Source organism: Gavialis gangeticus, unplaced genomic scaffold (genome assembly GCF_001723915.1).
Source record: "Gavialis gangeticus isolate Ggan-Ray unplaced genomic scaffold, GavGan_comp1, whole genome shotgun sequence".
Lineage (NCBI taxonomy): Eukaryota > Metazoa > Chordata > Crocodylia > Gavialidae > Gavialis > Gavialis gangeticus.
The window spans coordinates 84,255,033-84,268,774 of record NW_017729031.1 but is presented as its reverse complement, the minus strand read 5'-3'; the positions used below and the strand labels follow the sequence as shown (position 1 = coordinate 84,268,774).

The following is a 13,742-nucleotide window of genomic DNA, read 5'->3' as shown; positions in this document are numbered from 1 at the left end:
TGCCCACCATGGTGCCGGGTAGCTCGGCGCTGGGCCTGGCGGGCGGCGGCGGCCCCCCGAGCCCCGCGGCGCTGCTGAGCCGCCCGTTCAAGTGCGCCGAGTGTGGGCGCTCGTTCGCGCGGCTGCCGGAGCTGGAGCTGCACGAGATGTCGCACGCGGCCGAGCGGCCGCACCGCTGCGCGCTCTGCGGCAAGGCCTTCGCGCAGGCCGCGGCGCTGGTGAAGCACCAGCGTGTGCACACCGGGGAGAAGCCCTACCCCTGCCCCGTGTGCGGCAAGACCTTCGCCCTGTCCTCGGGCCTGGTGCTGCACAAGCGCATCCACACGGGCGAGCGCCCGCATGCCTGCCCGCTGTGCGGCAAGACCTTCATCTCCTCCTCGCACCTGGCCCTGCATCTGCGCTCACACACGGGCGAGCGCAAGTACAAATGCGGCGTGTGTGGGAAGCTCTTCCTGCAGTCCTCGCACCTGGTGCGGCACAAGGCCATCCACACCGGGGAGAAGCCCTTCAAGTGCGAGGACTGCGGCAAGCACTTCGGCCGGGCCTCACACCTCAAGACCCACAAGCGCGTGCACACAGGTGAGCGGCCGTTCAAGTGCACGCAGTGCGAGAAGGCCTTCACACAGAAGGCGGGGCTCATCCTGCACATCCGCCTGCACACTGGGGAGCGGCCCTACCGCTGTGACAAGTGCGGCAAGAACTTCCGCTCCTCTGCGCACCTCGTGTCGCACCAGCTGCTTGAGTCGGGGGAGAGGAATTTTAAGTGCGCCACCTGCGGGAAGGCCTTTAAGCAGGCATCTTCCCTCAAGCAGCACCTGAAGACACACGAAGCGCGAGAGCCTCACCGCTGCTCTGTCTGTGGCCGGGCTTTCTCCAGGTCCTCCTACCTCCAGCTGCACATGAAAACCCACAGTGGGGAGCGGCCCTACCACTGCTTGGTTTGCAATCGAACTTATGCCAAAATGTCCACCTTTGAGAAACACTGTAAAAAGCACCAGCAGGAGGAAGAGAGGCCTGGTATGAGGCCCCGAGCCATGACTACCAGGGCCAAAGCACTGGCTGAAAAGAAGAGGCAGGAACAGAAACAGCAGCACCAAGAGGATGGCCCCGAGCAACCTCATCAGCCTGATGCACAGCAGCAACAGGAGGAAGAGCAGTAATGGTCACCAAAATGGAAACTGCTTGCTCCTCTTCCCACCAAGGACAGGGAAGACAGACTAATTTAATTTTTATCTGCTCAAAGTGCTGTGTCGCACCAGTGTTATTCCAGAGAACGTTGCCAAGTGGAAATCTACAGACTAAAGGTGCAATGCAAACGCTTTTCTCTGGCATTACCAGATAACTCTTAAGAAGGCTCCTGATGCTCCGTACAATCAGTGTTGTGTTCCAGATTGTGTCCATCCTTATTTACTTCGTTTTCAGTGGGTAGGATGCCTTGTCAGGTAGATTTCTTAGGCTCTTAGTCAGCCAAACTGCTGTTATGGGGGTGGAAAAAAGGGGCACTTCTTTATGTACAAGAAGTAAATTAAGTTGAAATCTCTTGAGGTAAATCGAAAGGTTTTGTGTGGGGGATTAATGGAAGCAATATACCTGCACAACATGGAATCTTATTTGCTTATACTAGTACAAGCAATTGGTTGAGGAAAGAGAAAATAACAGGATTTTAACTTGTCAAGTGCAGTTTGTTTTTACACACTGTAAATAGCTAGAAAATAGTGTCTGAGACTTTTTTTTCTCCTAATAAATCATAATAGGAGCTGTTGTTGGCATCCACCAACGCATTGCATTGTATGAAACAATATTTTAAAATGGCAGGTCTTTATTTTTGGTTAAATACAACAACATTAAGGCAAGTTAATCAAATTTCTAATTCATGTTAAATTGATTGGATTTTTTTTATTTCTAAAACACCAATTTGCATCAAAACTGAGAGCTTTTTTTTTTTTAAACTAACCTTTTCAGAATCTAAAATTTGTTGCTAGAATAAATTCTAATTCTCTGTTGTTTTCTGGCCAAGTCAGGATTACTATTAATGACTTGTCTTTGGTCAGCTAGCCTGTCACAGAGGAAAATGTGAAATGTCATAAATAGTCGCTACTAAATGAGTTAATTTCACATTTTAATATGACCTACGATGTCAATCATCTTTAACAGCATTAAGATGACATTTAGCACTCTAGAAAATCCACAACCTATCTCTTAAAATTAAACAAAAAGAATAAGAGAAACTTCTTTAGCAAAGCATAATTCATCAGAATACATTGCTTCCTGCTAAATTCTTCTAAGCTTTAAATCATTTTAGCAACACTATTATAGGACCTACATTAAATGTTTACTTATCACTTATTGTTACACAGTTACCTACAGCAGAGAAAAGAGCACTTGTTTCCATAGTCTGAGCATGTTCATCTGCACAGTCCTTGTTTTTTTTTATAATTGAACTCAAATGGTATTTACAGACTGATTATGTTTTTCTGCCATTGTGTGAAAACACGTTTTGCACTTTAAAGATCTGTTTAGAAAGATGCTTGTTTTGGGTTTTCTGTTGCATATTCATGACTTTGCATTTCAAGGCCAAACATTTACTATTACATTTGGAGTGAAAACTTTCACATTTTAAATGTAAAGAATTGCATCAGAAATTTTACTCTGTAGTGGGTGGTAGAACTGAGTTCTGTTTAACAGGACATTCACAGTTAGCAAAACAGCAATAAAAGAATCCTTTGACACTTTCAGCAGAATTTTCTGTGCGGTGGATGCACTGAGGTACAAAATAAGCCCTAAGCTGACTTGGTATTTTTTATTTGGCTGAATAGTACTCTTGTGATATACAAGCAGACAGATGCATCAGATGAGAAGTTCTAGGCCAGAGTTGTCATACTACATTATAATGTAACACTTTTTCAGTAGTTTTTAGATCCATTTTGTCGTGAACTATAATGTTCTTTGAGAGGGACCAGACATGCTGGGAATCGTCTACAGTCCTGTTATGCAACAATGCCATATAAGTAGAGTTTATCTTTTTGTACTTCACTTCTCTTATTAAAATAAGCAATATAAGTTGCTGTCTGTTTACATCCTGATGCTTCTGGTTTTAGTACCCCTTCTCAACAAAACATTTGCTGCCTGAAACAAAATCCAAATCAGTAATAGTTTAGCTTCTTCTAAAAGGTTTTAATTGCCTTAGCTAGATAAATAAAGTTTCTTAACTGGTTTTATGTTCCCATTGGGAAGCGTAAAAACTGATGGCATATCATGGATGTCCGTATTTTTAGTTCAGTAGAATTGAAATTTTAACACAAGGACCACAACAAATTAATTTTTTAAAGTTTGTTTTATTCTTTCCATGTTGCTCCTTTGTGCTAATTTTTTTCCTCCATTTTATGGGTTTTTTTTTAAATCTTCCCCTTTTGCTTTTTTCAGTTTCCTGCTCTGTCAGCTGTCTTCTCCCAGCGACCGGAAATCCAGGCTGTTCAGGATGCAGGATCAACTCAGAAATTGTAAATTAGAAACAAGTTTCGAGAGTATTTCAGAATGGGAGAATGAAAGTATGCTCTCTATGCCCTGGGTGTTACAGTAATGTAAGTAAGGCGAGGCAAATTCGAAAGATTCTGATATATCTGCCTTAGGGGAAAGCAGGGTCAGCAAAGGTATTTTCAAAAATACTGTCACTCCCTTACTTCTTAAATGTGCTTTGCAGGCTGCATATGGAGAAGAAGCAGAAAAAAATGTTGTACTTTAATTTACGTCAGGGTAGGAAATACCTTTTAATAGTTTCATAACTTGCAACTTAAAACTCCAAATATCTGTAAATGTCAAGATTCAAACCATTGGTGCAAAGTTTTTTTGTTAAATTTTCTCCTGAAACTTTGTTTTCCCCATCGTAGCCACAAAAGGTCTTTAAGCAAAGTGCCATGTTCTCTAGGAAAGAATTTGCCTTCTTCCTGCCATCTATAAATCTTTGAGTATGGAGAAGAGATTGGGTAAACCCTGATGAGTAGTCCTCTTACACATTTCTGGTAAGAAAAGAGTAACGGTATGCTTTATCATAGAGCAATTTTGCACCAGTATAGGGTTCAGCTGTTCTAAATGTCACATGCTTGCGTAGTTTTTTTCCATCACAATACTGGTGGAGCTCACTTGATAGGCACTGAAGAAAATTACAGTTTGTATATTAATTTTAAAGGAAAGTGGCAGAATAATAAATTTAAAACTTTTGTTTTTCATTTTAAAATGTTAGGAAAAGACCTAGGGTTAAAGCAGTGCATCCTTTGAAATAGACTTTTATTTTTTGAAATTAAACTAATAGCATCCATCCCCAGTAAGCTTGCTTATTTTTAGACAGTACCAAAACAAATCCAGGTGTTAAATCTATTAGTTTCAGTCCTGCTTAGGTCTTTATGCTCCCTGTTTGAAGAATTGAATTGAAAGAAATGACAAATACCAGTTTATCAGGACTAAAAGAATAAGCAGGACTGAAACTCACGGATTTAGTCCTGTCTAGGCTTGTTCTGTTGCTGTCATCACACAGTTTTGTAGCTTTCCAATGGCTTTCAGCCTCAGTACATATCTTGTAAAAAGTGAACTAAGCAATTAACTTTAAAAAAATGGCTGTTTGTTAGTGGCACTCCTAAAAGATCCAGCTTTAAGAAGGCAGTGACATGAATATACAGGTACCTTCCATAGTTGACCATCTTTTTGTCAGGGCTTCTCTAATAAAACGGGAGAGTTTCTGTTCATAAGTACATTTGGTGTGTTATTGATGGCTGGGGGAAAAGTTAACATAAGCAGCTACCTTTTAATTGTAAATCACAGCAGAAAGCAGTAGAAGCATTTCAGAGTGCAGAACTCTAACTGAATTGAATAACAAAATGATATCCGTGAACCAGTCTGTTTCTCTGTCATTTTCTCTCAATTTCTACAGTTTATCTGAAGAGTCTTTTACATACCCTAGGGGATGCATATCATCTTGTAATTTTTTCCACTTAAAGAATTCCTTTTTTTTTCACATCACAAATGATTTAATTGATAAGTAATTCTCTAGACTGAATGTAAGACATCAACACATGCAAGTTTTTAATCTTTTCTGCAGCGAGTTTGTACTACTTTGGTTGATGCAGGCTTAAAATTGGCAAACAATCATTTTTTACTTGTCTTGTGTGAAGATAGTCAGGAGATCTGTTTGCATACTATCCAGATCTGATATCACATAGCTTTACAAGAATGGCACCAATGTAGGATGAATGGATTCATAAACTATTTAAATAAGTGGCAAATATGTAATATTATTTTATAAAAAAGGAATGCAGGAATCATGGTTTCAGCATCAACAGATAAATATATTGGAATAGGTTGAGTGGCTAATTAACCCTGAGATTAAAATAAACTCACCTTCCTTTGGTACTATATCCTTATCAGTTGTGCCTTCTCTCCTTCCTTTTGTTAAATTGGAGGCAACAGGATTGGAAAAGATGCATTAAGTGATCTGATCCATCTCCGTCTAGGTGCAGGCTTGGTTTTGCAATGTAATATCAAAAACATGCACACAAATTGCACAAGTCCTATGATAAGCATGCTGCTTGGGGGGTATCTGTTCAGCTGCCCGATAACAAAATACCTTCAAGAATTTTTAAAGCAAATATTTACTTTTTAGTTGCATCCTGCTATTCTTGTATGCAGCCTTTGGTCAGGTCTAAACCATTCCTCTGTCCTGGGTATTTTCATTCCTTCATATTCCTGTAGATTATGAAATATCCCTCAGTTTAGCACCTCATGCCTTCTACACCTTAAAATCACATACCAAGCAACCAGTACCTCCCAGTTACCTTCTTTCCTGTTCCTAGTAGTTTCCCCACCAAATTCAGTTAACAAGGCTTGGATTTGTTTGTTTCTCGTAGGATGTCAAGTAAGGCCCCATGTGCATGTGTGTGCAGTGCAGTTAGAAACTCCACCTTCAATCACACAGGTAGCACCTCTCCCCTGTGTAGGTGTGGGAGTGCCTGGTCAAGCCTTGCAGGCAGTCATGGCAGGGGTAGGGCTTGCTGTGGGCACATCAGTATTTGAGGTGGGAGGTGAAGTGGAAGTTCTTCCCCCACACACGGCACGCATAGAGGTGCTCCTGGCTGTGGGTGTGGTGGTGTCATGCTAGATTTGAGCTCTGGCTGGTGCCCCTCCTGACCAGGCATGCATAGCCACTTACTCAAGTGCATTCATGGGTGGGTGGTGAGGGTGGCGCTCAAGACAAAGTGTTTCCTACATGTGTTACATGCATAAGATTTCTTTCCCATTTGAGCTTTTGGGTGCTTAGCAATGCCTGAGCTTCTCTGCATCTTGTCTTAAAACTGTCTGACTTCTTTGACGAAAGCTGCCCAGGGGACAGCTGAGTCTTTGAGGCTCTTGAAGTTTCATCCATAGGGAGCAGATTTACCCAGCTGCTTTTCTGGATTCCTACTCTCAAAAGCTCTTTTCCTTTTCATGACACTAGGAAGTGTTTTGCCTTGGCTCCACTACAGATGTCCCAGCTGGTTCTCTTTCAGAGCTTTCCAGCTGAAGATCTTGTGCACTCACTCAGGAGCTGAACGTCTGCTGGAATAAAGAGAATCTGGGCTTGGGAGAAAAGAAGCTGCAGAGTTTGTCACAAAGTTTGATTTTGTTTGTTAAGACTGAAACTCAGGAGCTAATTTCTTTTAAATGTTATCTGCAGGGAAAGACCATTGGAGCCCCAACCTCCCATCTGTGCAGTCGTAGAATAGGCAAGTATGGGGATATCTGCTCGCTTTCAGGGAGATCTGTGATGGATAGGAGAGAACAGCTGTCTAATGGTATAGACTTTGAAGCTCAAACATAGGAGGTCTGCATAGCTCAGTGGGACTTTGGCTTTTTTTTCCATTTATACATGGTTTTTAACTTACCTTCCTCACCTGTAGTTGTAACTCTGGGCCTTACTGTCCTGTGCTTGCTGGGATATGATCTCCGTTTTTCATGCAAGTGATCAGCTCAAACTGTGGAATCAGACATCCTGCTCAAGGGAAGCGAAACAGGAAACAATAGGGGGTTGTTACAAAACCTTTTCTGTTATTTAACCCCAGTCTGTCTTTGAGAGGTCAACTGGTGTCACAGGGGGTTTGGGGAAGTCACAGTTCTGTTGGGAGATGTGCCTGTGGATGAGACACCTGGCCACCCACAAGCTTGGACTTGCTGCTTCAGTCCTGCTTTAGTGTTAAGCACTCACACTCCCCTCCCCCCATAGCCCATTTCCCCCCCATTACTGAATTTACAGGAAATCCAGAATCCTTTGGGAGAATGAAACCTATTGCAGGGAGGAGAAAAAGAGGGAGATAATGTGCATGTGTCAATGGCCACCAACAAAGGAAATGTTCTTTCCATGTCTTTTTCCATATTGCAAGCAGTAGGGATGGGGAAACTAGTTTTGCCATTGCACTTTTGCATCTGCTTCTCTCGAATCATCCAGTACATGAGGGGAAACTAGCTCCTTGCCCCAGGAAACCAAAACTTGTAATTCCTTCGTGTGACATCCTCACAGGAGCCCCTCTGAAGGGCCAAAAACAGGTGCTGCCCTGTTTATACGAGAGGTGGTCACAGACACCTGAAATGAAGAATCCTATAATCAGTGCTTGTTACTAGGGCTGTGTGAAACTTCGGTTGCTGATTCGATTTGGAGGAGATTCAGCCAGATTCGGTGGCTGAATTTCCAAATCGAATCGGGAGACCAATTAAAAGGTCTGAATCAATTCAGAGATTTGGGCAGTCCCTGCTCGCCACTGCAGGGAGCTGGACTCGGGCTTTGTGCTGGTAAGTAGTAGGGGACCATGGGGAGACCCCCACCAGGCCCCGTCCCCTGCCTGCTCCCCCAGCCTCCCCAACCCCAACCCACTCTCCCAGCCCTGTCAATAGCTGCCCTGCCCAGCCCCAGTGTCCTAGCACTTAAAAAAAACAAAACAAAAAAAAAACGCACTCAGTGGCTGCTGCAGCAGCCACTAGGGCCTCTGGGGGCTTGTGGCAGAGCCCTCCCATGCTACGCGGGGCAGCAGGGATTGCCCCCTTGCCTGGCAGTAGCCGGCTAGTGCAGGGCTTTTTTCTGAAGTGTTGGGACACTGGGGCTGGGTGGGGCAGCCATTGACGTGACTGGGAGAGCAGGCGGGGGATGAGGCCTGTTAGATTTGAAGATTCAGCCGATCTGGTGGCATACAAATCTCTGAATCAGATTCGGCCAAATTGCTTCGGGACAGTGATTTGAATCACTGCCCCCCGAGTCAGCCGAATCCAAAGCAAATACTAGCCGCTTTGCACAGGCCTACTTGTTACCCTTGAATTAATCCTATCAAGTCTGCAGAAATCCAGCTTACCTTTCCATCCTTCCATACGCTTTGTGCTTCATTAGTGTTTGCTACAAGCATCTACCCAGTTGTCTTCCATCTGGTGTGTGAGCCCTACAGCAAATCATTTGTTCCCCTTGCACAGACTTGATGGTCTCTTGGTTGCTACTGTAAATTCACAATAGTCCTGGGAAGCTGTAATTGCTGCAAAGCCCCCTCACTACTAGATAAAGAGTTCTGGTTGTATCCCATTTCCTGTGGGAACTGTAGGATCCATCTTTGGACTTTGGCTGAGCTGTGAGGTTGAAACACATTTCCTTGGATTGTGCAAACTAATATTTGTGTTTGGAAGCAATTTCTGGGAGTTTCTTATGATAGCAATGTGAGATGCTGGCCTTACCTCCCTTGAATTAATTGGAAACAAGTAAGATTAATCAGTAAAATATTCTTAAACCAAAAATAAACACATTCCACAAGGATTTAAATAGTTCTAGGTAAATCGCCTTAAAGTCATACTTTCTGTTAAATCACCACAACAATTTAATGTAGACACGTCCTGTTAGTATGGTATTGCTAATCCAAACAGGCAAACAAATAAGTCTAGTTTTCCAAATCAGAAGACTGGTTTATGACATTTTTGTTTAATACATTTTAATTTTTTTATATCTGGCTACCAGTTTTAGAGCTTTTAGAAGTGCACCTACTTCACATTTTCAAGAGAGAACAGGAGCTGACTGTGCTGCTGCTGAAATTTAAGGTGGAGTATAGTTTTAGATATATGTGGTAGAGAGTGGTGTGATTTTTTTTTTTTTTAATTACTAAACAATTTAAACACGTAGAGACTCTAGTATGATCATAGCAAGTCTTGTGTAAAGGATTTAGTGCCTGAGAAGCTTTTTTCATTTCCATTATGAAGCATATCAGTATAACTTGTCCACACTAAGGCGAGTTGTTTAACTTCAGCAATATCTGTATAGATAAAGCCATATGGATTTTGCAAGGAGATATCCTATGAGATATTTTATCTAGAAAATTTTTCTGCTGTTCTGCAGTGTAGACATTAGAGGGAGCAGAAGATACAAGAAATCCAGCATTGTAGCAGATCCTGTAAACAGTACCCTCAGGCTCTCCTTTTCTGCTGCTGTAGTTCTGCTGCGGTCATTCACGCCAATACAAAACAAGGGCAGACCATTGCTGTTCTGATTTGGTAGCATATTATATTTTCATTCATCTTGTATTGGTGTAAATATCTGCACAAGGCACTAAGAAATTAGGCCAGGCTTAGAAAATTTAGGCTAGTGCGTTGTTAGGCCTTTTCTGAACGCAGGTGCACAAATTTAACTAACTTAAAGCCTCCTTTTTAATACAGTTGCCAAACAACTTGCATTGATTTAATGCAGTAAGGAACTGACTTAAAATAATACATATCAACTCTCATGTGATATAGAAGTGCATCAGTATTGATGATTCTTATGCATTTACTGTGTGATTCTTTTGATATTTGGTGCTTTTTCTTGAAGGAGTCACAGAGTCTCTACCAAGGAAAACCCAGGCTGTAGATGTGTTCCCTGGGTGAGGTAGGGCTGCATCTTCTCATAGGGGAGGTCAACATATGTGCCAGAATCTTGAGTGCCTAATCCTTCAGCTATGTTCAGTATCAGCAAGAAAAAACAAAATTTGCTCTTCATCCTTACTCCCACGCTGTCCCAAGACCTGCACGCCTCCTTAAAGCACCAGGGCACCTCTGAAGAATGTTTTCCCATGATGGTGGTCCCAGCTGGAGGGATGGAATGTGTGCTGGTACTGTCCCAGGGTCTGAGCCCCAGCTCAGTATGTGCATTAGCTCTGATTTTGTGAGAGAGCCATAAGGTCTTTGTGCACAACCAGCCGCCTGTTTACCATAGCACAAGGCTTATAGTTCTTGAGCTTTCAAGCAGTCAGTCTGCCCTTTCAGACACCACTGAATCTTATTCCTGGAGCCAACAGAATTTCCCCTGCTAAGGGGTAACAAGAGAGCATCAATTTGTAGAAATAAATGAACGCATGGCATTTACACTTGACTGGAGATTGCGCTTACTGCAGGGCTAGATTGGCCCTTTTACAACAGTGCCTGGCTAGGGACAGAAGTTTCTGCAGGGGAACCCCCCCTAGAGCTTTCTCTTTATTCATCCAGTCCCCTGAAGAGCAAGCAAGTGTCCTGCTGAGGGGAGGACCAACCCAGCAGATCATCCTTAACAGTGGACTTGTGCTTCCAGGTGACTTCCACCACCAGGACTTTTTGGAATCGTGGCTCCCAAGCCTGGAAGTCCTCCCAGCTATATATGTGCAGAGCTAGTGCTCATCATCTCTCCCTATTCCTGCTATTTCTCCAGAGAGTTCTCCTGAGAATCGAAAGTAGTAGGTGCCTTCTGCAGAAATAGAAAGAAGGCCCCAGGGGCATGACTGAATCCTTCGTTAGTGAACAGCACAGTAGTGAGGGAAGAAGCAGGTAGGTGCTTTTTCTTGAGTAATTCAAGATTTCTCCCCCATTGTTCATGAAATCTTTCTGAAATCTATTCCTTCCCAATACACTGGCTGACTGTATTTAACAAACCTTTAGGACTCACTCATATTTGTTCACATGGAGGTTTTTTTGTTTATTTTTGCTGCTTTCACTGTACTTTGGATAAGATTCTCAATTACTGTGGAAATTTCCCTTGATTTTGATAGGCTTTGAATCAGGCTTTGGAGTATGAGCCTCATCCACAGTTATCTGTCCAATAGTCCAGGCTTCTTCCTATCCTATGGGATTTAGGATTCAGTTGAGGATTCCCAATTCATTACTTTCATTGCCTAGTTATGTACATTTGTGAGTTAGCGAGTCAGCTTCAAGAAAGAACAGTTCATTATATAATTATCTTTTAGAGACGGTTGGATGTATCTGCATGATCTCTGACTCTTCAGAAACCGTTGTATGCTACTAGCTTTGCAACTAAGCCCCTGTGCTTAAAGTAGAAGCATGCTACTTACTATCTCCCAGGTCTCCTGCTCTTGTTTCTTTTAATAGTACAGAAGACCATCAGTCAGTATCTTATTGTCACTCAGAGCCTGGTGCACATACACTTATCAGCGACAAAGAAGGAAACTGGCTTTTTCATCTGTGTCTGCTATAGAAAGGCTTCATTGTATTTTATCGGGTGAAGGGTGGGGTGCAAACAGAAGAGTGAGCTAATTAACACAACAATTTTTATGTATTACTCTAAATGTATGGCCCAATTCATAGCAGCACTGAATTTAGACCTAGTGGAAGGAAAATGAGGTGCATGTGAAACACAGAAAATAAATAAAAGGCTGTCATAATCCTGTGGACCCCAAAATCCTGTGCACCCCACTTTGAAAATATTAGCAATGGAGTAAAATAAAAAGTAACCTTTGTTTAAAAAACAATAAAGTAAGCAAACCTGAAAGCAAAGTCATGTGCCAGCCAGAGCCAAGTCTAGAACACTTAGTTTGGCACTCAGCAATAATTCTGCACAAGCTTCCCTGACTATTTAGCCTGGATCTTACCTGTAGTACAACTGCCAACTATGTGGTGGTTCAGAGTGTAGAAAAAAGTTTACCTTCAGTAGTGACTAGGGGCCTGACCCAGAAGCCAGTAAAATAACTGATGGCTGGTCAGGACCTAGGAATGTAACAACCCCACTGTCATTCAGACTGTTCAAAGGTAAAAAGTCAGATCATTATCCCATAGTAATACTGATTCCTCCTCTACAAATGGGTTTTCAGAACCTAAATGTTTTTGACTTGGGTTGTGCTTACAGGCCCCAAAAGAGCTTTTGATCTCATTCCAACAGCCAGCATCCAAAATCACACCCCTTCAGTGCTTCTCACTGCTTCAGAATAAATAAGGATCCCTCTGCCTTAGGCTGTTAACACTTTTAAATAAAGCTTCTGCCCCCCTCCCCCACCAAAAAAAGATGAAAGAGATCTATTGCTCCAAAAGTATAGAGCAATATGTGATAGAAAAGCAGTTGTTTGCACAGTAATGTGATCCCATAAAGTACTTTTCATACAAAGTTTTTAAAGCATTTTACAAAACAAGCCACTTCTGTTGTCTGCATTTATGGATGGACAAAATGATACATAAGAGCACAGGAAAGTGATTTGCACAATGTTATCCATCAGTTCAGTGCCAGGAACAGGAACCAAACCTGGGAGTCTGCCACTACTCAATTAGTCTTTAACATACAACTGATATTGGTGGCCATTTTCAACTTAAGCACCTGACCCAAATCCTACTAAAGCAGGGGTGGGCAAAATGCGGCCCAGGGGCTGGATGTGGCCCACCAGGCCATTCTATCTGGCCTGCGGGGCACCTAAAAAATTTAGAAAATTAATATTTATCTGCCTCTCATGCGGCCCTCGATGGCTTGCCAAAACTCAGTGAGCAGCCCTTTGCTCAAAATAATTGCCCGCCCCTGTACTAAAGCCTCTGGGTCCCCAGTAAGTACAAAGCTAAGAATAATTCAGATACTTGATGGAAATATTCAGGGATCCGATTAAATAAATATTTTATTTATATATTTATTTTAGGACATAGTGAAAAGTGACCACGCAAGAATAAGAGTCACTGAAAGTTACCTGCTAACGTTTTCAGAGGTGGTTGCTTTAAGATATTTATATAGTCAATGTAGGAAAAAAAGACATTTTACTTAAAGCCCAACACCTAGAGAATAATGAACTATTCCGTTGGTGTTTTCTTCATTGCTTCTGGGCAATAGCCTTTCTAAATCACATTTGTTTAGTCCACGTTAAGAACATGCAACGTTTCAGGTGGAGGGTTCTTTTGTGACCGTGTGATCTATCTGGATTGCTGTACATACTTGTTCCATTGGAGCTATTGGTAGTTGTGTTCCAGACTATTTGTATGTTATCCTGAAGACCTCATCTATATTATCTTTTCCCTTAACATCTCTCCTGTTTACATTAGCAGCAGTATAACACCACCGTGGGAGTACTTCTTTAGACCTGACATTGTTATTGTATCACAATGCTGTCAAATCCCACTCACTACGGGCATTTATACATGTGCGCCGGGGGGGGCAGAGCTGCTTTAATTAGAGCGCCTCCAAGAACCACTCTGATTAAAGCACCTGGAGCGTTATGTGTGCCAGTGTCCCCATGCTGGAAAATGGCAGCAGGGGCCTCCTAGATCCTGTTATGGTGAGATAGTTCCTAAAACAAAATAATGTAGACATAGCTCTCCCATGCATGGACTTGTAAGTATTGTTACAAGTATTCTTTCCAGAGCCAGCACAGATAGTAGAAACTGAACATGTACAGCCCATTCATTGCTTTAGATTCTTAAGATTAATGAGCCCAGGCAAATAGAAATAAGAACAGCGGGCCCAGATGACCTTCATCCGT

General features: G+C 42.5%; 1 protein-coding gene and 1 long non-coding RNA gene across 2 annotated transcripts; one reads left to right on the top strand and one right to left on the bottom strand.

The window, feature by feature from the left end:
- The first annotated feature begins 6 nt into the window (after nucleotides 1-6).
- On the top strand, nucleotides 7-5,408 carry LOC109301921 (zinc finger protein 239-like). The gene is made up of 2 exons (XM_019523284.1): nucleotides 7-1,304; nucleotides 3,424-5,408. The coding sequence occupies exon 1, from the start codon at nucleotides 9-11 to the stop codon at nucleotides 1,158-1,160; it is 1,152 nt and encodes a 383-aa protein (XP_019378829.1). The 5' UTR covers nucleotides 7-8; the 3' UTR covers nucleotides 1,161-1,304; nucleotides 3,424-5,408.
- Nucleotides 3,860-8,724, bottom strand: LOC109301922. The gene is made up of 2 exons (XR_002098660.1): nucleotides 8,367-8,724; nucleotides 3,860-6,585 (listed from the first exon to the last, which is right to left on the bottom strand). It is a non-coding gene; the product is annotated as an uncharacterized LOC109301922 (long non-coding RNA).
- Nucleotides 8,725-13,742: the final 5,018 nt, after the last annotated feature.

Excerpts from the sequence above, each read along its gene's own strand:
- LOC109301921 (XM_019523284.1), top strand. The coding sequence starts at position 9 with ATGGTGCCGGGTAGCTCGGCGCTGGGCCTGGCGGGCGGCGGCGGCCCC.